The 23,656-nt window shown below is 32.3% G+C and overlaps 1 protein-coding gene across 1 annotated transcript in view; it reads left to right on the top strand.

The window, feature by feature from the left end:
* The first annotated feature begins 866 nt into the window (after positions 1 to 866).
* Positions 867 to 23,656, top strand: part of LOC143641101 (cadherin-10-like) — a 61,573-nt gene continuing 38,783 nt past the window's right edge. Inside the window, 4 exon segments of the mRNA XM_077108504.1 lie at positions 867 to 917; positions 10,564 to 10,858; positions 13,143 to 13,262; positions 13,651 to 13,818. Of these exon segments, the coding sequence (XP_076964619.1) occupies positions 867 to 917; positions 10,564 to 10,858; positions 13,143 to 13,262; positions 13,651 to 13,818 (634 nt within the window).

Below are 23,656 nucleotides of genomic sequence, written 5' to 3'. Positions count from 1 at the left end.
CAACTGAAGATATATCTTGAAGCCAGAAGGGTTTTACTTATGGAATAAAAGGGTAGAGCAAGGGGGAAGAGTCAGTGACTCCTAGGATTTCACTTTGCTTAGACTTTTTTGGGGGGGAGAAGGGGGCGATGCTGGGATGGAACCCACCCAAGGCTTTGTGCATTTGAGACAAGTGCTCTACCAACTGGTCTAGGTCCCCAGCCTAGGTTTTTGGTTGAATGAGTAGTTTGATAATCACAGTTAACTGAATTGGAGAGCCATGATTTGTTCAGAGGATGAAAATGATGCACTTGTTTTAGGACAAGTGTTAGTACTATTACTGGGAAGGTTTTTCTCATATTATTTGCTTATCACCTGTGATCATTAATTTTGTGTGCCATCTTGATAAAGATAGGGTGCCCAATTGTGTGGTCAAATATTTGTCTTACTATTGCTGTTAAGATATTTTTAAATAGGATTAACAATTTTAATCAGTAAATATTACATATATAGATTAACCTCCACAATGTGTCTGGGACTCATCCAATTAGTTAAAGGGCTTAAAATCAAAGACAGAGGGATCCCAAAGAAGACTTCTCAAGATTCTAACAGAAATGAAGCTTGAGTTTTCATCTTGCTACTCTGTCATATGGGTTTTTGACTTGAGATTTCAACATCAAGTCTTACTAGAATTTTAAAACTTCCATCCTTCCTTACAGATCTCAAAATTGCCTGTTCCCACAATTGCATGAACCAATTTCTCTCTCTCTCTCTCTCTCTCTCTCTCTCTCTCTCTCTCTCTCTCTCTCTCACATTTTCATCAATGATTGACAAATTCTCCAAAAGTAGATCGGCTGTCTGTTTTGCCTTTCAGCTTTGCATGAAGAATGTATCTCCTGCTTTCTCTTCCTGGCAGTGCACGTTCGCCAAAGGACCAGGTCTGTATTTTTAAACTTTAAGAAGCACTGAGATTGAATGCCTTTAGAGAAAAACATATAAATCGTCAGTTCAATTTACCATTCCTTGGAGGACTCTCCACTCTCACCTATTTCCTACTTTTATATGATTTTTTTTTTGTTTTGAACCTAATAGCCATTAGTCTCTAGCAATATGGACAGTTGTGTTCTGCTTTCTGAAGCTTTCAGCCTTATTCTTAAGCCTCCCTCCAGACTCATAATTCAACACATCTTAAGTCTTTTGCTGAAGAATGATAATGTGCTTGAAGTCCCTTGCTTCAACAGTGTTTGCCCTTTGATGCTATGTGAGCTCTGGGTCTCTAATTCCCAGAAATACCCTCTTCTTTGGTCAACCACAGGTCTTCACTTCAAACTTATAGCAAGAATGGCCAGTTTTTCAGGGGAGAAAACTGTTTCTGGTCATTAGTTACCTCTGCACACATTTCTCCTCTCACGTTCTGGTTCTTGTTGTATATACAGTAATGGGGCCATAGCAATAGGATTGTTTCTTAATCAATCTGATTATTGTACATGCCACCAATGGGAAAGTGAGCCTGCTATTACTAACCTGAGTAATGCTGTTCTTAAGATAAATTAGAGAGGTGTATGATACCCTGACAAATTCAGAGAAAATTTAAATTTGCATCCTTTTGGGGTGGGGAGTGGCATCTGAGGATTGAACTCAGGGGCAATCAATCACTGATCAACATCCAGAGCCCTATTTTTGTATTTTGTTTAGAGACAGGGTTTCTCTCAGTTGCTTTGCACCTTGTTTTTGTTGAGGCTGGCTTTGAACTCTGAATCTTTCTGCCTCAGCCTCACAAGCTACTGGGATTACTACAGTTGTGAACCACTACACCTGGCTAGATTTGCATTCTTTTTTTTTTTTTTTTTTGGTGGTGCTGGGGATTGAACCAAGGGACTTATTCATTCAAGGCAAGCACTCTATCAACTGAGCTATATTCCCAACCCTATATTTGCATTCTTATTCCTACAAAAATTAAATATGTTTCTTGGTAATCCATGTATGCATCATATTCCCATTGATTAATATTCATAGTTGATTTGAGCTCCTGTCTTAACTTATAACCTCAATATTCTTCAATATGAATAATAAGATTTTCTTAAGCAGTTGTTGATCCCCACTTTTCATCATCTAACTTTAACTTTTCCACTCATCCAAAATATTGAGGATTTTTAAGAAATGGGCTAGGTGTATTTGTGCACACCTGTAATCCCAGTGGCACCTGAAGCTGAGGCAGGAGAAGTCAAGGCCAGCCTCAGACATTTAGCATGATCCTAACTAAGCAACCTAGTAAGATGCTGCTTCCAAATAAAATTTAAAAGGACTGATGATATAGCTCAAGGGTAAAGCACCTTGGAGTTCAAGCCACAGTACAAAAAACAAACTAACCAATGAACCCTACACAAAATGGGCCCTTATAGTGGCATTTGACTGCCATGTTCATTTCCTTCTAGTAATAGTTAATGATGTACTCTATACTGTATTTATTATTAAGAGTCCAAAAGAATAAAAGGCTTGGTTCCTGTCCTAAAAATAAATACATGTTTTCTTTCAGGATGACTTACAGAAATAATATTTCAAAATTGTCACATGTGTTTTGAAAGTTTATACACGTATTTATATACATATATGTATACAGATAATTTATATATGTAGTTATGAATAAAATATAGAGAATTTATACATTTATATACTAAAATTATAATTCAGGCAGAAGGAAAGAGACACAAGTTTTAAATGTACTTTAAAAATCAATTTATGTAGGATCACAGTTATGACCTTGAAGGCGGAGTAAGAATTTTGCACAATGGATAAATGGAGAAGTTATGGACACATGACATCTAGTAGTTCTGGGGAACTTGTCTTTCTATCTGATAAAGGTGCAGATGTCTCAGCCAGAGAAGCAGCCTGCTTTATTGATGACAGCCTCATATCTTGATCTCTCTATTCTTTTGATTAGGAAAACACAGAAAGTTAACCTAGAATAAGTTTTTCCGTTTTAACCTAATGCCCTATATTTCAGAGGATCTGTGCATCTATCAGATACTGCATTCAGTATTGTTTTTGTATTTTTCACACATACATACCACATACATATAATTAAGTTTTTTTTATACAATAACATTTATTGCATCTTAAAACAATTCTCATATTAATAATTATTTTAAACATATGAATATAAACATCCAAACTCCTCTTTCTAGTTCTCCTCCCTAGACAAAGGACCTCTATGGGCTTAGCAACCCCTTCAAATCACCCTTTGTAGCCAAGTCTTAAATTCTCTTGAAATCATAAAACACCACGTGCAGAATTTTCACCATTATCTTCAATTTGGTGTAGCACATTTCAGTTCAAGAAATATTTAAATAAACTCCTTCCATTGGTATTTATTCCTAGCCCTCACTTTCCTTTTATAGCGTCTGTTATCACACATTTTTTTTTGGTGAAGAGGTGGACACAAATATTCTCAGTTGCTTTCACAGTTCACAGAATTGACATGATCTTCCTTTACTAATTATTCTTCAATCTCTTTTCACATAATTAATAAAAAATGAAGTCAGGCATGGTGACACACATCTGTAATCCCAGTGTCTTGGGAGGCTGAGACAGGAGGATTGCAGGTTTGAGGACAGCCTCAGCAACTTAACAAGGCCTTGGATAATTTAGTGAGCTCCTGTCTCAAAAAAAAAAAATGTCTGGGCTTGCAGCTCAGTTGTAAAGTGCCTCTGGGTTAATTCCCCAGTACCCCCCCCACACACAAAAAAAATTCATAGATATTTGAATATATACATATTTTATGTATGTATTGTAAATCCACAATTGTTAAGACTTTTCTAAACTTTGGGAAAATAAGGTATCAATGACCACCATTTTTTTTTTTTGGACCACAAAGGAATAGTTTGCATAATTTGCTCATTTTCAAAACTATAAGAAGGAAGATACTAACTTATTAAATAATATAAACTTTCTCTAAAATATTTCCTTTGTAACTCTATTTACAAAGGATAATCTCCCAAGTTAGAAATAATATGTCTACTGTATATTATACATGACACTGATGTTCTTGCCATATAGAATGGTGTTTTGTTTTGTTTTTTTCTCTTTCATTGTGGGCCTCTGAAGTAGATAATGCCTATAAAAGTATGTCAATGAAAAAAAAATCAATGCTTTTGATGTTTTCTTGCTGTTTTTCTGTACTAGGAAAAAAAACCCTAATTGATATGCTTCAAGATGTAAGTTTACTAAACTTTCTTTTCTTTGGTACTGGGGATTTACCACAGTTTTATTTAACCACTGAGCCACATCCCAGCCCTTTTATTTTTTTTTTTATTTTGAGACAAGGTCTTGCTAAGTTGCTTAGAGCCTCCCTAAGTTGCTAAGGCTGACTTTGAACTTGTGATAACTCCTTCTTCATCCTCCCAAGTTGCTGGGATTACAGGTATGCACCATCATCCCTGGCTAGTTAACTGATTTTCTAAAAGGTGGTACCTTCTAGAATTGTACAGCACTCACTGATATGAAAACTGATTTCTTGAAGAGTCTTGAGGAATTCATAATGGCTTCAGAAAGAACTCCCAAACTTCCTCGACCATCCAGATTAGGGTCATCAGTCAGGGGCTCATAATTGCAAGGCCAACCACCCTGTCCATATTTTACTTCCCCATCCCCCAAAAAGATTAACTATTTATTTATTTCTGACCAGATTGTGTTTGCTGGCATTAATGTGCTCTCAGCTGATTTCTGATGCTAGGCTACCTTCACTGGTATATTTTATTGAATTTGGTTATTTGAGTCATTGCCTTATTTTTCATGAGATATAATTCACTGGACCAGTAAGAGCAGTATGTTAATGTTGATACCACCAGAATCGCAAAGGATATCTGCTACATTCTGGATTTCTTTTCAGCAACAATAAAATATCTAAGCTATTTGAAAGAAAATCAATCATAAAATGCTCGTTGTATGTCAGAAACTATTCAACAATATCTGATATTTTTACAACAATGAACATGAAAATGAACCAAAATTGTTAAATTCAGAGAATGTATGTTATAGTTCTCTTGATTCTTTTATCAAAATTCATCTTTCAGAGAACTATAAACACTACAAATGTGATTCTACTTATCTATACAATTATCTCTCAGATTTTGGACTGGAGTCAAATACTAACAATTACCAATATCTAAAATGGTCTTAATATTCTGAATAAGAAAGAATCTCACAATATAAACAATATAAGAAGTTTCTCAGAACTAGTCATCTGACTTTTACAGGAAGTACTAGTATTTTTTTTCTTTTCCTTTCCTTATCCCTCTCCCTCCCTTCCTCCCTCACTGCCCCCACCTCTCACTCTCTCTTTCTCTCTCTCTCTCTCTCTCTCTCTCTCTCTCTCTTCTTTTCTTTTCTTTATTTTCTTTCCTACCAAGAATTGAACCCAAAGGCACTTAATCACTGTGCCATATCCTCATCCCCTTTTATTATTGATACAGGGTTTAACCAGGTTGCTTACAGCATCTCTAAACTGATTAGGCTGGCTTTGAACCTGTGATCCTCCTGCCACAGCCTCCTAAACCCCTGACATGTGCCACTATGACTGGCTTGGTATTTATTTTCACTTTCAAATGTTTTCAATATTTTTTCTAGCCAAAAGTGGAAAAATGAGGTAAAAGCCTTTATAGATTCTTTCAGTAACATTTTAAACTTCTATGTGCTCTGAAGATAGATCCTTTTATTGTTTTAGTGATATTTCCTTATTTTATGAATGAACAGAAAAAAAATGAACTGCTATCAAGAGGTAAAAGATTTGCTATGGTCTGAATATATGTTTCACCCTAAATTCACATTTTGAATCCCTATCCTCCAAGGTGATGGTATTAGATGGGCCTTTGGGTGGTGGTTAGGATGTGCAGGTGGAAGAGCCTTCAGGAATAAGATGGGTACAGTGCCCTTATAAAAGAAGCCTCAGGCAGACCCCTGGTTCCTTCTGCCATGGAGGGCACAGCCAGAAGGTACGGAAGAGAAGGTGTCAGCAGACCCTGAATCTGCTGACACATTGTTCTTGGACTTTCCAGCCTCCAGAACTGTGAATGTAAATTCCTGTTGTATAGAAACTATGTGTCTGTGGAGCTGATTATAGCAGACTGAACACTGTGAAACAAGGATCCTCCAGCATGAACCCATCCTGGAGTTTACTCTTGATTTAACTTCCATGTAATAAACAATTGACTCTCTAGTTCCTAAGCTAGGTAATCCAGAGTTCCTTTTAGCTTATAAGATTTATTTTATGGAAATATCTCAAATAACTGCTTTATTAGAAATGTTATAAAAAATATCAGAAATGTGCTACATTTCAAATTACCAGGCATTTATTAATCATTTATATTTCAAATAATTCTTTAATATAAATGGATTTCTTAGTTTTAAATATTACAACTAGTAAATATAAACAAACATAATGATGTTATAATTAAACATATCTGAATAAAGTTAAGACATAGGAAGATGACTTTTAAATGTGCAGTGCAGTACCAGTTGTTCTATTTTCATTAGTTGTCATGTATCTTGCCATGTCCTTTATCTGCTTGTGAATTTACAAGTAACACAGCAGGTTGTGAATTTTTAATAGGCTTTCCTCAAGGAAAGAAAAGGTCAGTATTAACATAAATTTCTTCTTAAACAGGTGTTAGTGAGAAACTAAAGCCATAATAATCTAATATTTTTTCCTGTTTAAAGAAAACTTAGTCTCATATAATAAAATAGCACAAGACAAGTTCTTATAAAAGTTATTTCTCTGTAAGTAGATGCAATAAGTTTTTTAACGCATGTTCCATTGATGCCTCTTCTCTGCAACAATAATAAGTGATCTTATTCAATTAAATGTTTAACAAATTCAAGCACTGACGTCTCATATCCAAATAAAAAAAGGAAGAGTAATTAGAGGGTTACAGTCATAATAATTAATTATTGTCTGAACTTAGTAAATGAGGCAGAACAAGAAATAAAATGTATCACATATACACAGAATGATGGAAGGAAACAATGCCAGTGCACATGTGAATAGAGTCTGCTCAGAAAAGATGATTGGAAAACTAAGGAGATATGTAAAAATAGAGGAGAAGGATTGCCCATTTGTCTCTTCCTGTATCTGCTAGGAAAGCATCAGCATTCTGTGTCCCTGCAAGGAGCTGCCTTTAACAACCATGGGTTTTATCTTTGGGAAGAGGCATTTTCTCCAATCTCAAGAGTATAGGAATTCATCTCTCTGACTCATTTAGTATGACAGATATCAATTTTAGTTTTTTACTTATACATTTCTCAATTTTTTAAAAACCCTTCTATCATTAAACAGAGGTTAATATCAAGACAGTAAATAAGGACATTTTAATCTTTGTTTTCTTTTTGTTTGTTTTTAGTTGTAAATGGACACAATACATTTATTTTATTTATTTATTTTTAGGTGGTGCTGATATTTGAACCCAGTGCCTCACACATGACATGCTAGCCAAAAGCTCTACCACTGAGCTACGTGCTCAGTTCCAACATTTGTTTTTCTTTTTCTTTTCTTTGTTTCTTTTTTTTAAAAAATTCCTTTGCTTACTGTCTTTTCTTTTTTTTTTGCAGTACTTAAAATTTAATGCAGGGACACTCTTCAGTGATTTACATCCCCAGCCCTTTTTAATTTTTATTTTGAGACAGTGTCTGACTAAGTTGTTAAAGGTGGTCTCAAATTGCAAATCTTCCTGCCTTAACTTCCCTGGTAGCTGGGATTACAGCCGTGCATCACAACATCCAGCTTCATTTTTTACTCTTTTTTTAAAAAATATATTTATTTATTTATTACTCTTAACTAATATAATAGAGTTTACTTGTGGCCCTCTGTAAGCAAAGTTTTCTTTAAATACAAATTATCATTACTTCAATATTGTATAGTTCAAAAAATTATTGTCTATAGTTTCTTAACAATAAAACACAAATACATAGAGAAAACTAATGAGATGGTTAGAATTATACCTATTTTATTCTCTTAGTTATATTTCTGTTGGAGAAAGTAGACATCCTTCATTTTCCAATTTTTAATGTCACAGTCTGACTTACAATCCTCATCTCTTTGATTCCCTGCTACATGTACAATTTTCTAATCCAATGGAAACTCTCACAGTATGTGATCCAATTATAGGATCTAATTTTTACTCTCTGTAGTATAATATAAGTATAGGTAAAAATCCTGCTGTGATTTATATTCTAAAATTCAGCATTATAGAAATTAATATCTCACCATATGAGCAGCTTTATAAATATGTTTTATTGATTAGAATAGTTGAACTGATTTTAATCAGTTTCATATCTTGCTTTATATCCTTGACCAAAATCTATGTTCTATATTCATCCTCTGTTCTAAGATGTAAAATTTGTAAAATGGAAAACTTTTCCTAGTTCAAATGTCTTCTTATTCTTAATTGGGTAGTTTGGTTGTGTATACTTAACAAACCCTCCATTATTCCTGTAGGCTAGTTTGGTAGCTGTCCTGTGAATATCCATCCACACTTTGTTTGAATCTTTCATTGAACTATAATGAAATTTTTGATTTCATTTAGTTGTACCTGACTCTTCTGATAATAAACAAATATTTATCCATTCAAATTACTGAATGAATAAAAAAAGTCAGAACTGTCTATTGCAAACCATAAAGTCATCTGTTCAAATGATGGATATTGATATTATCAATGCTCTTTTCTTGAATTATTTTGATTCCCAGGCAGAAAGAAATGTGCAATGCCTAGATCTGCCATATGGAAAATTGCCACTGTGTGGTACATGCATATAATTGGAAAGTTTCCCAGCAACTATGTGCATTTTCATTTACTAAAAAGCATCAATCTTGTGACTTTTTGAGAGTGGTTCCCTGGACAACACAATCATATGTTACTTCTAAGAGCTTTTCAGTTAAAAGTAGATATTTCCTGAGTTTTCCACCCCTACCTTACTGTTTATGAATAGCTAAAAATGTATTTAAAATTTTGTTCTCTAATTTCTTTATCTTTGTCTCTAAAGTGAATATGCCTTTTGGGTTTTCTGTCTTGCATTATATTTGTAATAATGAGTTATCAATACTGAAATAAGAGAAATAAAAATATTTTTATCAATAAAAAATATTTATATCAAGAATTGATAGGTAAATACAAATTACTGATAATCATTAAAAATCAAACTACTTTTGTTGATAGTGCTAATATTAGAAATTAAGAAAAATCTACAATTTATTTATTAAATATATCTTAAGGCAAATAATAAAAATTTGAAGTGTAATATTTTGTTTCAAATAATAAAACTGTAATCCTAACATAAAAATGTTTACTGGTTGTGTGCTACAAGTGAAGAAAACCTTACAATCCTTGTGGTTTTCAAAGCCAAACTTCGTGCTTCCTATGGCCAACCTCTTTCCTTAAGGACACAAATCCAGTGGAAGGCAAGAGATACACTCACTAGAATCCATATCCATTTTTATAATCCACAATGCATGAGGGACACATTACTACCTGCTCAAACATCCTTGGGCTTCCTTTAGGTTCTATGGGTATCTCTTCTCCAAGTCTTCTTAAGACCAAATTTACTCACTGATACCTGTATCCATAAGTCTGAGGGCTGACCTTATAGGTGGGTATCTGGTGAAAGGCAGAATATACGGAACTTTCCCATGACACACAGATTCCTGGGTTTGCATTTGTACTCACTGTGATGGTACTGGAATGGGATGTCCATGTGGATGCATGCAAAGCTCTTTGATGTGAATTAATTTTGAAAGATTGAGTGTGGTTTTCTTTGGACACAAGCAAGGAAGAAAGAAAAAGACTTGCCCTGCATTGTCTTGCCATTTAAGGATTTTAAGAAGATAGTTTTGATAAGGCAAGAAGCCAGAACATTTTTTATTTTATAGTTTCCTATTTTTTTCAGTAATAAGTATCAAATAATTTTTAATTTGACTTACGACATATACATTGTGTGTTTTTTGTAGATTGCTATCTGAACTTGTGCTATGAGACCTACAAACATTTATGAGGTAGTCTCTGTCTTTTGTTTGAACCAAAAATGGTGTATATTTTTCCTAAAGTATACACTATGCTTTTCAGCTTTGTCTATCTTACAAATCCTAAAATATTTCTAATTCCCCGATAGAAATACAATGACTAATAATAAGTTTGTAGGAGGTGAAATTCCTGCAAAATATGAGAGTTAAAGACTTTTCCATACAGCAAAAGATTGAGAGAACTGTTTACAACAACACATCAAGACTGATGGTTGCTGTCTCAATCAGATTTATTTGCCCATGAAAATGGTTATTTACCAAGTAAAGGGAAGAAGGGATTTGGTTCATTTTATTACTTTTTACCATTTATAAAAAAATCACAATGATACATAAAAGACTATTCCTGGTGCTTAAAGCATATAAATGAGTGTTATCAAACCTATTCAACTCTCATTTCCAGAAGTAAGATTACTGACCCCATTATTTTGTGATAGGATTTGAAGGACCTTCTTTGAATTCTTTCAGCATTATTCGCCTTTAAACGTTATCATGGATATGCTCATTTTTATTTCCCATAGCTTCATTCAGACCAAGATAAAGGAGATGGATCACTCAAATATATTTTATCTGGAGATGGAGCTGGAACTCTTTTTATTATTGATGAAAAAACAGGTGATATTCATGCCACAAGAAGAATTGATAGGGAGGAAATGGCCTTTTACACTCTACGTGCGCAAGCAATTAACAGAAGAACTCTGCGGCCAGTGGAGCCAGAATCTGAATTTGTGATAAAAATCCATGATATCGATGACAATGAACCAACATTTCCAGAAGAAATTTACACAGCTAGTGTTCCTGAAATGTCTGTTGTAGGTAAGTTTATTTACAGCATTATGAAGATATTTAAAACATGAAAAATTTCAAGAAATACTTAAAATATTAGGATAAATTAACTGAAAATATTTTTTTATATTCCTTATTAAGACTATATGTTTAACATTATTTTTCTTAGGAATTAAGGAAAAAAGAAATTAATTCATTTCACAGTGCTTGTGAATTTGTAAATCTTTTATATATATATATATATATATATATATATATATATATATATATATGATAGATCTTCTTTTAAAAATTAATTAAAAATTGACTTTCAAAAGAAAAATGTGAAAATATTAATTTTATGTCACATGGATTTGTTTAACAGTTTTGTAAAATTCTGTCCTAGGATATAATTATAGTCATCTCTTTCTTTCCACAAAGGCTAGTTCAGGGCTGCCCACAGATACTGAAATTCTTGGATGCTCAATTTCCTCATATAAAATCGCACAGTATTTGCATACAATGAATACCCATCCACATATGTATTTTAAATCATTTCTAGATTATTTATAATACCTACTGCAATGAAAATGCTATAGAAATAGTAGCTATGCTACATTGGATAGAGACTATTACAGGAAAAACTTCTACTCATATTCAGTAGATGTACATTTTTAAAAAATATTTTTGAACCTAGGAAAATTGAGTCCTAAAATAAAGAACCTGCAGATATAGGTGGTCAATGATTTTAAGAATAGTATTGCCTGTTGCAGTGGTTCACACATGTAAAGCCAGTCACTGGAGAGGTGGAGGCAAGAGAATTCTAATCCTGAGGCCAGCCTGAGTAGCTTACTGAGAACCTGTCTCAAATAAATAGAAAGATTGGGGTTTATGGCACAGTGGAAGACCATTTGGCTAGCATTCACGAGGCCTTGGGTTTAATTACAGTACCACATACACACAAGAAAAATATTACTATTAATGCAATATAGAATTTTAGCTATGTGTATTAGTTACAAATTACCAAAAGAGTTTATTTAGCTTATCTATATATACCAAATGATGGAATTCAATTACTGATTTATTTCTTATTATGTATTAAGATTCTCATTTATTATAACACATATATGTATACATACACATACATATATGTATTTGTATATATAAAATATACATGTATATAAAAATATACAATATATTTAAACCTGCTGATATGAATCTCAAATTGAAATAAACCTCCAGTTGAAAACACACAATTAATCATTTGCTGGTAGAGAATTACAAGGTTGAATTTTGAAACTTATAAAACAGAAGTCATGAAAAGGGTAAAATTCAAGAAAGTGGAGTTTACTTTTTCAATTTAAATAAAAATAAACATATTTGTAGGAGACTAATGCTAATACTGTCATTTTTAATTAGATAGAGGATGACAAAGAATTAAATGCACCAAGAAATTCAGATAATATTTTTAGAGAGACACACATTTGAATTTAATACAAATACACACTTTTCAAATGTATGTACATTTTTTAAACTGATGTGACCGCTATGATAACTTTTTTTTTTACATGTAACAATTTAAATAGTAATGTTTTAAACTGCAATTCTCAAAAGATTTGGTCTGGATTGTTATTTAATGTTTACTTACTAAATTCCAAGGGCTTGGGACAATCACCTAACTCTAAAGCCCTTATAAATATGATGAACTTTATTAGATTTTAGTAGTTCATGAAAATTAGGATCATCTTAGATTGTTTCTAAGTTTAGAATTTAATATATTCATAAAGATGTATTCTAGATCAGATGTTAATTATTTTAGAGTTAATTAGTGCAGGGGTGAGGAAGAGAACAGACTTATTACTTTGTGCTTAGATATGCCTTTATAAAAACAAATCTATTATATAAAAATAAATTTAAATATCAAAACTGAGAATTTGAAAAATGATCATATTTGTTAACATTTGAAAAACTGCAGCATTATCTATTTTATACATAAAATACTGTTGATTAAATATAGATTATGCAGTTGAACTTAAAGTTGAACTGCAATAACACTATATAAATATAAAAATCAAATATTTATACTTTATCATCTTAGTATAAAACCCTTATAAATATGAACTTTATTTTAGTAGTTCATGAAATACACACACACACATACACACACACACACACACACACACACACATAATTGATTATCATCCAAATTATATGTAAAAGTTTTATTAAGAGGTCATTAATAAAGACAAACATCAATGAAGTCTTCAATGAAAACGAGTGCTTTTGCTCCTCCTTCTGGTACTGTGCAGAACTAAGCTGAGTTTGGATACTTCAGGTACTTCTGTGGTGCAAGTCACAGCTACAGATGCCGATGATCCTTCCTATGGGAACAGCGCCAGAGTCATTTACAGCATACTTCAAGGGCAGCCCTATTTCTCTGTGGAGCAGGAAACAGGTCAGGAATAATGAATCGGTGTTCGTTCATTTAACCATCTTTGTGATCATTATTAGTACAGAGAGGGGAGAATGAGAACAAAGCATTAATACTCAGGAAAGTCTGAGGATGCCACAATTAAAGATGACAAAACTCAATGTTAAAATATCAAATATGCTAATGGAAATGTAATTGTTTTCATGTTTTTATACATGGATTCAGATGACTCTAGAATACACTGGGAACTGCCAGAAAATATTTATATGGAATTATTTTTACAATTAATAGAAATCAATATCAAAAGAATATCTTTTAAAAGTTCACTAGTCTAAAAATACTACTTGTGAGCTGAATCAAATAATAACTGAAAATCCAGTTAGAATAATGAAAGTATTTGTATTTTCTTCAGGTATCATCAGAACTGCTTTACCAAATATGAACAAAGAAAACAGAGAACAATACCAGGTGGTCATCCAAGCCAAAGACATGGGTGGCCAGATGGGAGGTTTGTCTGGGACCACCACAGTGAACATCACACTGACAGACATCAATGACAATCCACCTCGCTTCCCACAGAGTAAGTGGCCTTTAATGGTCATTTATGTTCATTCTGAAGAAAGTTTTAGAAAAATTTTAAGTTTTAGAAAAATAAAACAAAATACAGTTAAAAGAAGAAATAAAAAAGGAACTATCAATTTTATTTGAAACACTTGAAAATGTGCTAAACAAATGAACTAAAATTATATGTTGATGAGTTCACTGTTATTCAAAATAAAATGAAATATTTCAGGCATATTTTATTCAGACAGGATCTGTGATTAACAAACATCTTTATATTTATACATTTAGTTTAATATTTTATTGAAAATGCACTGTTATAATTAACAATTCACTCCTCTCTATTTAGAACTTAATAAAAGAACCCTAGCTTAAAGGTAAATTTTTATGATACAAAATATAATTTGACAAATTATAAATACTTCCTCAGAAAGGGCTATATAGAAAAATCTTCTAAAACCTGAGAAATATTTCCAATCACTGTGTATTTAATGTCAACTCTTAACACTTCAAATCCTCAAAATAAATTCAGGATATATTAAGACCCCCTAGCTTCTGCCCTTATAATACATACATTTATTCTCTTTTTTTCTTGTACAAATTTGTGTGACTACATGCCTAATTGTACATAGAGAGAATGATAATGAGTCTCAGTGGACACACCCAAGACCAAATCAATTTTTTTCTATTCTAAAAGAGCCTATACTTCAAGATGGAATTTAATGTTGCTAGAAATGAGACATAAAAATCAAATTCTAGTGATAATCTAATTTCTCATCATTTGCTGAATATTTACTTCTAAATATATCTTCATTTCAGTTAGTGTTTTGGTTTAAATATTTTCCTAATAAAATATTAAAATATAAAATGCAATGGCTTTTTTGTGATATTTGTATCTTTGAAGACTATTACTCAGAATGAATGATAGTGTAAGAATTCACTGTGGGTTTCTTTTTTTCTTTCTTTTTTTTTTGCTATTTATTTATTTACTTTTGTAGTTCTAGATGGACAGCATGCCTTTATTTTATTTATTTACTGAGCTATAGCCCCAGCACTGTTGGATGATTTGAAAGCATTTTATTCTTTTCTCTGTTTTTTTAATCAAAATGTGATTATTAGTAGTGTATTTTTTAAATTATATTGCCTACAATTACTTATGTGAAGGAATGTTAATTTCAGATAGAACCTTCTTCAGAAGACCAATGGCCTGCCTCTGTACCCATGGCGACTGCTTGTTGGGTGTTTGATGCAAGTGCCCATCACACATAAGGTTGAGCCCAGGACAATGAGGAAGGATGGCATCCATGTACTCTATTTTCAAGAAATCAGGTTTCATCTTCACATTATCTTTGTCAATTTACAATAAAAAGCAAACTGATAATAAATACACATAATTCCATAAAACAGGTTTAAAGATATAAACAATTTAAAAGAAATTTCATAACAGGAAAAAAAAAGAACACTGTAAATATACAAGATCATTAAGATGGAGAAAGAAGGACTGAGGTAGGGAGGAGGGGAGGGCGAGTAAGGTATTGGGGAGTGAAATTGATCATATTTTGTTTTAAAGTATGTATGAACATATCATATTAAAACCCACAATTCTGTATAATAAATATGCACCAATTAAAAATTAAATAAAACAAATTTTAGATTACAAATGCATTCCTGGCCACCTCTTATCTTGAGCCTTTTACCAGGAGAATGAACATGCAAATTGAAGAGAATAAGCCATAACTAATTAATTTCACAATGTACAATGAGCAAAGTATTTTGGAAAAAAAAATGTGTTTTATCAGTAGTTAGTAATCATTTGGATTAGTACTATATTCTTAAATTCTCAGTAGTCTAAAATGCAGTCCATTCACTAATAGTACATTTGATAAGCAAATATATAGATTCTAATTAAATTAAGAAAATAAGACATTTTATAGGCAGTAATGATCAATGAAAATACACTTGATTATGTTTTCAATTGCTGTGAGTTCTTTATTCATTCATTTAATAAATATTTCTTTTTATTTTATTAACTTGAAATTTTTGATTGCCATCTCTTAGGCACAATATATAAACCCTGCTGTAGTAACAGTGGCAATAATAATCATTAAGATGCTAATAATAATGAAAGGAAAAAACTGCAATAATTTTTGCATTTTCTAAATGGCATTTTTATAGGTCACTGTGCCATATTATTTATTGACCTACCTTATTTAATCAGAACAACTCATTCAGATCAGTGTTATCATCTCAATTATATAAATGAGAAGAAAATGAGTGGTTAAAGATGTTAAGGCCAAAGTGATAGTTATGACAGAGATGTGTTGACATCAATGTTCAATTCTAAATGTGAAGCACAATATATTTAAAGGGATTTTAGCACATCCTGCTTTCTGACTCATTATTTTAAAATATGGATGGAAACATAATTTAGTGATTTTTATTTGCTAAATTATCTTTTATATTACAAACATTTGCAACTGTATCTGACTGTTGGGAACACTCAGTCATGGCAATTAGAATGTCATTTGATAGTCTAAATCATCTAACATTCAAGAAACTTGATTTTAATTTCTAATATCATTTTATTAGATACACAAAGTTAGTTCTGTTTATTTAATCTTTCATGTGCAATGTATCATAGAAATCTCATACTAACTTTGAAACTAAGAGTGGGTATAATAAAGAGAAAACCAATGCTGTCTACTAACAATATAATGTAAATTTAGAATGTTTGCTACATGTGTAAGTGTAAATTTTCTATCAGCCATGTTAAAAAAAATAAGGGAGACAGGAGGAATTTACTTTAATTATATACATGTATTTTTTTTTAATTTATTTTTGGTGTGTATGGACACAACACATTTTATTTGTATGTGGTGCTGAGGATCGAGCCTGGGTCCCACCTGTGCTAGGCGAGCATTCTCCTGCTGAGCCACAATCCCAGCCCTAATTATATATTTTTTAACCCAGTATTGTCTTTTGTATATGTCATCAGTATAGGACACAGTTAGATAGTTTTCCATTCTTTTTCCCCTCCAAGTCTTATACTTGGGTCAAATATATTCCACTGTCATCAAATTTTAATTCAGATGAACTGCATTTTAAATGCATAGCACAAGAGTTTGAGTGATTTGATTGTAACCTGCCATATTTGCAGTTCAGGAGCAGATCCTGCAATCAACCTGCATGAGACTCAGTGATCTCCTACTTCTAAGAGCATTTTCACCTTGATGAACTAAACTGCACTTTCTATTTTCCAGTGTCATTAGTTACACTGGACACTAGTATATACTTTGTGGCCTGATGTAAGACTAAATAAATAACTCTCTGAGGCATTGACTCACTGTCTAGCACTTAGTTTATTTATTTAGTGTCCAATAATGTTGATCTGTGCAAGTGCTGCTCTTTTAGCATCTTCATCTTTAAATATTATAAAAGTAGAGTCAAAACTTAAGCTTTCAATAAAGTTGAATCATCCAAATTTAATATTTCTCAATATGCTGCATAAATACTTCTATCATTTGGAAGGGACAGGGACCCATGCAAGCTAAGATGTCCTGACTCATTTGTTTGTTTATTTTATTGTGTGAATTTATAACAGTGGTTCTCAGTTTAGGGCAATTTTGCCTGCAAGATGTCAATTGTCAATATCTTGACATATTTTTTTGCGTTACCTGGTGGGTCCTACTGACATCTAGTGGATGGATGCTGGGGAGGCTGCTAAGAATCCTTATAATAAAAAAGACAATTATTTAAGCCAACATATCAATAATATTTAGGTTGACATTTTAAAATATGTTAAATGAATAACAATTAATTATTGTGATTCAAAATATTTTTTCTAAGGTTGCCTCAATAAGTTTAAAAACTGAAAGTGCATAAAATTAGGCAATTTGATTTTCCTGAACCTCAATCCCTGTATATAAATCACTTGTTACTCATAATAATGTTGCAAATAATCAATAAGGTCAGATAAATAAAATGGCTTCAGTAATTCTCATAGCATTTAATAGTATTTCAATACATGGATTTCCTCTTGAGAAGGAAAAGGGTAAATATCAAGGATTATATCTCAGTTTTCAAATTTTAGTGTTTTTCTTGTTCTGATGCCAAGCTGCCATTTATTTATGGTCAAATATTAAATAAAAACACCTCAAACCTGGAAAGATATATAATCATGAGTTTCACAATAAAGTAAATGTGCTTGTCTCATAAATAACTGTTTAACACTATCTTTAATGAGGACTACAGGGCAAATTAGTCAAATATTCAATGTTCCATGAGATTTGCTATTTCATTTTGCAAAAGTTAGAAAGATATTATATGTCCATACCTTAAATATATCTGTAATGCATCCCAATTTGAATATTTTAGGCCTATCCACCTACTTTTGTTCACTTCCTATATGAATTTCCTAAAATCATAATAAAACCAAATAGGCTTTATGGAAATAATCTAAGCAAATATTAAATTACTGTAACTAGATCATAGTATTTTGGCAAAAGCAACTGGACAACAGGATTTTTTTCAAAATTACATTTTATTTATTTATTTTTAATAAAAACATCCCTGGAAAAATAATTCAATTTTGAGTCGAGAGTCTTGAGAAGAAAAAGGGTAAATATCAAGGATTATATGAGGGATATCTCATCTATAGTGAGCATGCTAGGCCCAGCATCCTTACTTAAATGTTGCAGAGAACAGCTGCAGAACTCTACTCTCAATTTCTTTCAAGCAAAACAAAACAAAAACACCAGAAAGGAAGCCCCTCTTCTAGAGAAAAAGAGTTTGCAAAAGCAGTTAAACCGGTGGTCAGGTTTTCATTCACCTAGTTAGTGTCTAAGATTTGGCTCCAGTTTTTGAAGGAACTGCAAGTGTCAAGAAAGCAATAGGACTCAAGAGACTTGATTTGGTATACAAGACTAGCATCTGAGACTCAGGCAAAACATACAGACCTGACGCACAAATGGGATACAAACCCTTGCAAAATTTTCAGAGGCTACAGCTATCTACACAACACTGAAACAAAATACAAAGGGAACAGATTACTTTACATTCTAGCTAAGGATGTGTCTGCTGTCCTAGCATTTACTCACAGAACTTGTTTCGTACAACTGAGGTTGAGAAATCATAAACCAATAGCAAGTAAATTTATGTAACGTCAGGTTAGCTGAGATTTTACGAAGGGGAAAACTTTTAAATTATAAACCAAAGATCATGCAATGAATGAAAAACCCTCATTTGTGGTATATAAGATATATGTCAAATTAATATGATATATTATATATTATTTATATATATATATAACATATATATATATATATATATATATATATATATATATATGATACATGTCAAATTAATGAGAATCTGATATGGTATTAATTATATAGCATCCAGATTTATCCGAAGTGTACTCAGAATAGTGAATTTATTACTGTCTGTTATATTTTTTTTTTCCCCATGAACTATTGAGAATAGTAACAAAAATCAGTTGTTGTCCACCATTTATTAATGACCTGAGAACTAATGCAAAATTTCTCACAGGAATGTTTTTGTTAAAATAAATTATAGGTGATGGATGAGCTTTGTGATTGAACATTAATTTAACAAGACTCATCTTCTGCATATTTCAAAACCATCCCTTAGCTGGGCACGGTAGCATGTGCCTGTAATCAGCTTGTCAGGCTGAGGCAGGAGGAGTGCAAGTTCAAAGCCAGCCTCTGCAACTTAGTGAGGTCCTGAGCAACTTTAGCGAGACCCTGTCTCAAAATAAAATACAAAATAAGGTTGGGGAGTTGGCTCAGTGGTCAAAGTGCCTCTGAGTTCAATCCCTGGTACCCAATAAAACAACAACAAAAAAAGAAAACGCTGTCTCTTCATATTTCCCTTTGATTATCACTAAAGATTACACACAACTATAACTATTTAAAAGAAAAAGTAAAAAACAATTCAGAATCACTGAGGTCTGGAAACAATTTCATATTTATATATGCTTTTTGTTCTTTTTATATGGATGTTCTTTTTGATTACAGCTTTATAGTTATACATAGCAGTTGGGGTTATCCTGACAAACTTATCAATGCATGGAAATCAATTTCAGTTATGATCCCCCACTTTTTTCCTCCTCTTTTGCCCTCCCATTTTCTCTCCCCTTTCTGACTCATCTTTCTCTGCCTGACTTCCTTTTGTTTGTGTATAAATTTGTTTTTGATTGGTTCTATATAATATCCTGTCCTTCGTTCCCTCTTTCCTTTATTTTACTCTAGCTTTCACATATGAGAGAGAACATTCAATTTTCAGTTTCTGATTTTGGCTTATTTCACTTTGCCTGATAGTCTCCATTTCCATCCATTTAGCAGCAAATGACATAATTTCATTATTTTCTATGCTGGAAAAAAAACCGTGTGTGTGTGTGTGTGTGTGTGTGTGTGTGTGTGTGTGTGTGTGTGTAATAATTTCTTATTCCATTCATCTATTGATGGGCATCTGGATTGATTTCATAAATTAGGGATTGTGAATTGTGCTGCTATGAATATTGAGGTGGCTGATTTGCTACAGTATATCAATGTTAGACCTTTGGGGGCAATACAAAGGAGTGGGATAGCTGGGTCCCACATAGTGGCTCCATCCCTAATTTTTTCAGGATCGTCCATACTACTTTCCAGAATGGTTGTACTAGTCTGCAGTCCCACCCACAATGTATAAGTGTATCTTTTCCCCCACAATCTTATCAGCATTTTTTATTATCTGTAGTCTTGATTATTGCCATTCTGACTGGAATGATGCAAAATATTAGTGTACTTTTAATTTGCATTTCCCTGATTGCTACAGATATTAAACATTTTTTCATGTATTTGTTGGCTATTTGTGTTTCTTCTTTTGAGAAGTTTCTGTTTAGTTTTTTTTTTTTTGTGCATTTATTGATTGGGTCATATTTTTAGTTCATTGTATATTCTGGATATTAATCCCCTACTGGAGGAGGAGTAGCTGGCCAAGATTTTCTCCCACTCTATAGTCTCCCTCTTCATACTATTAATCATTTCCTTTGCTGTGGAAAAGCTTTTCAGTTTAATGACATCCCACTTATTGATTCTTGGTTTTATTTCTTACACTTTGGGGATAGGTGTCAGCACCAATATGGTGGAGTGTTGAACCTCATATTTTCTTCTAGTAGTTTTAAAGCTTCCAGACTATTTTCTTAATCTAATACATTTTAATCTGAGTTTTTTGCAGTGTCTAGTTTTATTTTTCTACATATAACTATCCAGTTTTCCCAGCACCATTTGTTAAAAAAGCTATCTTTTCTCCAAGATATATTTTTGGCACTTTGGTCAAATATTAGATGACCTATTGGTATGTAGATTTGTCTCTGTGTCTTCTATTCTATTCTATTGGTCTTTATGTTTATTTTGATGCCAATACCATGCTGTTTTGTTACTACCTCTTTGTAGTATGTTTCAGATTAGAAATTGATCAGATATTGTGATTCCTCTTGCTTCTCTTTTCCTGTTTAGTATTGCTTTGGCTATTCTGGATCTCTTATTCTTCCAAATGAATTTAAGAATTGTTTCTTCTAATTCTGTGAAGAATATCAGTGGTATATTGATGGGGATTGAATTAAAGCTATACAATGCTTTTGGCAGAATTTCCACTTTGACAATAATGCTCCTGCCTATTCAAAAACATGGGATGTCTTTATCTTCTAAAATTGTCTCCATTTTCTTTCTTCAGTGTTCTATAATTTTCATTATAGAGCAATTTTTTCTCCTTGGATAGGTTAATTCCCAAGTATTATTATTATTTTTTTTTTTTTGGTCATTGTGAATGAGATGGTTTTTCTGATGTCTTATTCAACTCAATCAGTATTGGAGTATAGGGGAGCTATTGACTTATGGGTATTGATCTTATATCCTGCTATGTTGCTAACCTCATTTATAAACTGTAAAAGTCTTCTGGTAGAGTTTTTTGAATCTTATAGAATCATATCATTGGCAAACATAGATCGTTTGACTTCTTATTTAGTTTTATCCCTAAGATTTTCTTTTCTTTCTTGCATGCTCTGGCTAATGTTTCAAGAACTATACTGAATAGGAATGGTGAGAGTGGACAGCATTGTCTTGTTCTTGATTTTAGAGAAAATGCTTTTAGTTTTTCCATTTAGTATGATGTTGATGTTCTTGATTGATGACTTATATTATCCCATTAGTTTCTTGTAAGTATAGATTATATGTTTTGCTCAAAATAAACAAGATAGAACAATATTATAAAATAATAGGTATTTTTATAGCATGTGCTAAATAGTATAAAATATAACACAAACATTCTCATTTAATCTTCACAACATGTGTATGAGGAAGACTATTATAATTTTCTCCCTCCTTTTATTAGTTAAAACAATAGAAATTTATAAACTGAAGTCAGTATTCATAATTATGCAGTTGGAATAGAAGGATCAGCCTGAAGACTGACATAATTTGGCTCTCAATTCGGTACTTCTAAGCAGTATATAAAGAAAATAGTACATTAAAAAATCGTTCCTCCTTCTTGCTTTCCACTTCTAGTTAATCATATGATTCACTTTACACATCTGGATTATAGGGTCAGCTTCAAGGAGGACACACTGAATTCTTCAACCTCTAAGCATTTTGGTACAAGAGCATGAAATCATACCTTCATAGGTGGGTGCTTTTGTGATACTTAAAGACCAAACATGACTGGTCCTTTTCGTGAGTTCTCTATACTGCTTGGGCAGATGCATAATCAAGTTTTCATTAGACAAGGTCTTTCAAGGAAATTTTATATGATATGCATAGGAATTTAAGGCATGTATATTTAGGGAGCTCTGAAACTACCATAATCCCTGCCTGGTACCAAAGAGATTTGATTTAATAACTGCTGGTTTTCTCTTTGTAAATAGAGTCAACCTCCCCTCAACTGGGGATCCAAAGATAATGTAGGCCCCAGGCTGATCTGCACATTTTAAAGTTAGCAAGCACTTTTCAACTAGAGTAACTGTCAGGTATGTCCCAAGGAAGATGCTTCAGCTTGAAAAGAAAATGAAATTTAAAATGTCTCTTTTCCCCTTCTTATTTTCTAGAAAAAATAAATACACTCATGTTTCACAGCACTGTTCTTTAATTTATTTAGTTAGATATAGTGTGATTTTTACTGTGACCATGAAAATAATGTCAAATAATTGTTGGATTTTTTCCCTCTTCGCCCCAATGCCTACAGTTTGCAAGAATTACACAGAAATAATATTATTAAGAATTTGTCGATTTAATAAACATTGATTAAATTCCTAGTGTGTGTCAAGAACTATGCTGGGAAATAATAATAGTTTATAATAATCATAAAGCAAGTATTAAGAAGCAGGGTAGAGCCACAAAAATCTGCATTTGGATAAAGTATAGAGATTGATTCTCTCTCTCTCTCTCTCTCTTACACACACACACACACACAGAGTTTATGATGTCACTTTTTAATTTATCTTACAATCTTGATGCTTTTGCATGCATATATTGTGTGTATAAATATATATCATGTGTATAAGTGAAAATACAAATGTATACACCACATATATATACAAAACATGAATGAACATGTAAGTAGAGATTATCTATGAAGATCAGTGCTACAGCTATCAAAGACTGCTGTAACACAAATGATGTGCCCTCTCACATGTAAAACCATCAGTAAAGAGAAAATTATCTAAAACTCCCTCTAAAATAAACAACAACAACAACAAAAATATTGGCATTGAGGCAAAGAGCATTTTTTTGTTTTGTTTTGTTTTGTTGCTAGAACAAAGTGAACACCATTGGTATTCAGTGAAAGGTGTATGATTTAGCATG

The sequence above is a fragment of the Callospermophilus lateralis genome, unplaced genomic scaffold (genome assembly GCF_048772815.1).
Source record: "Callospermophilus lateralis isolate mCalLat2 unplaced genomic scaffold, mCalLat2.hap1 Scaffold_84, whole genome shotgun sequence".
NCBI lineage: Eukaryota > Metazoa > Chordata > Mammalia > Rodentia > Sciuridae > Callospermophilus > Callospermophilus lateralis.
This window is presented reverse-complemented; position numbering and strand designations above follow the sequence as displayed.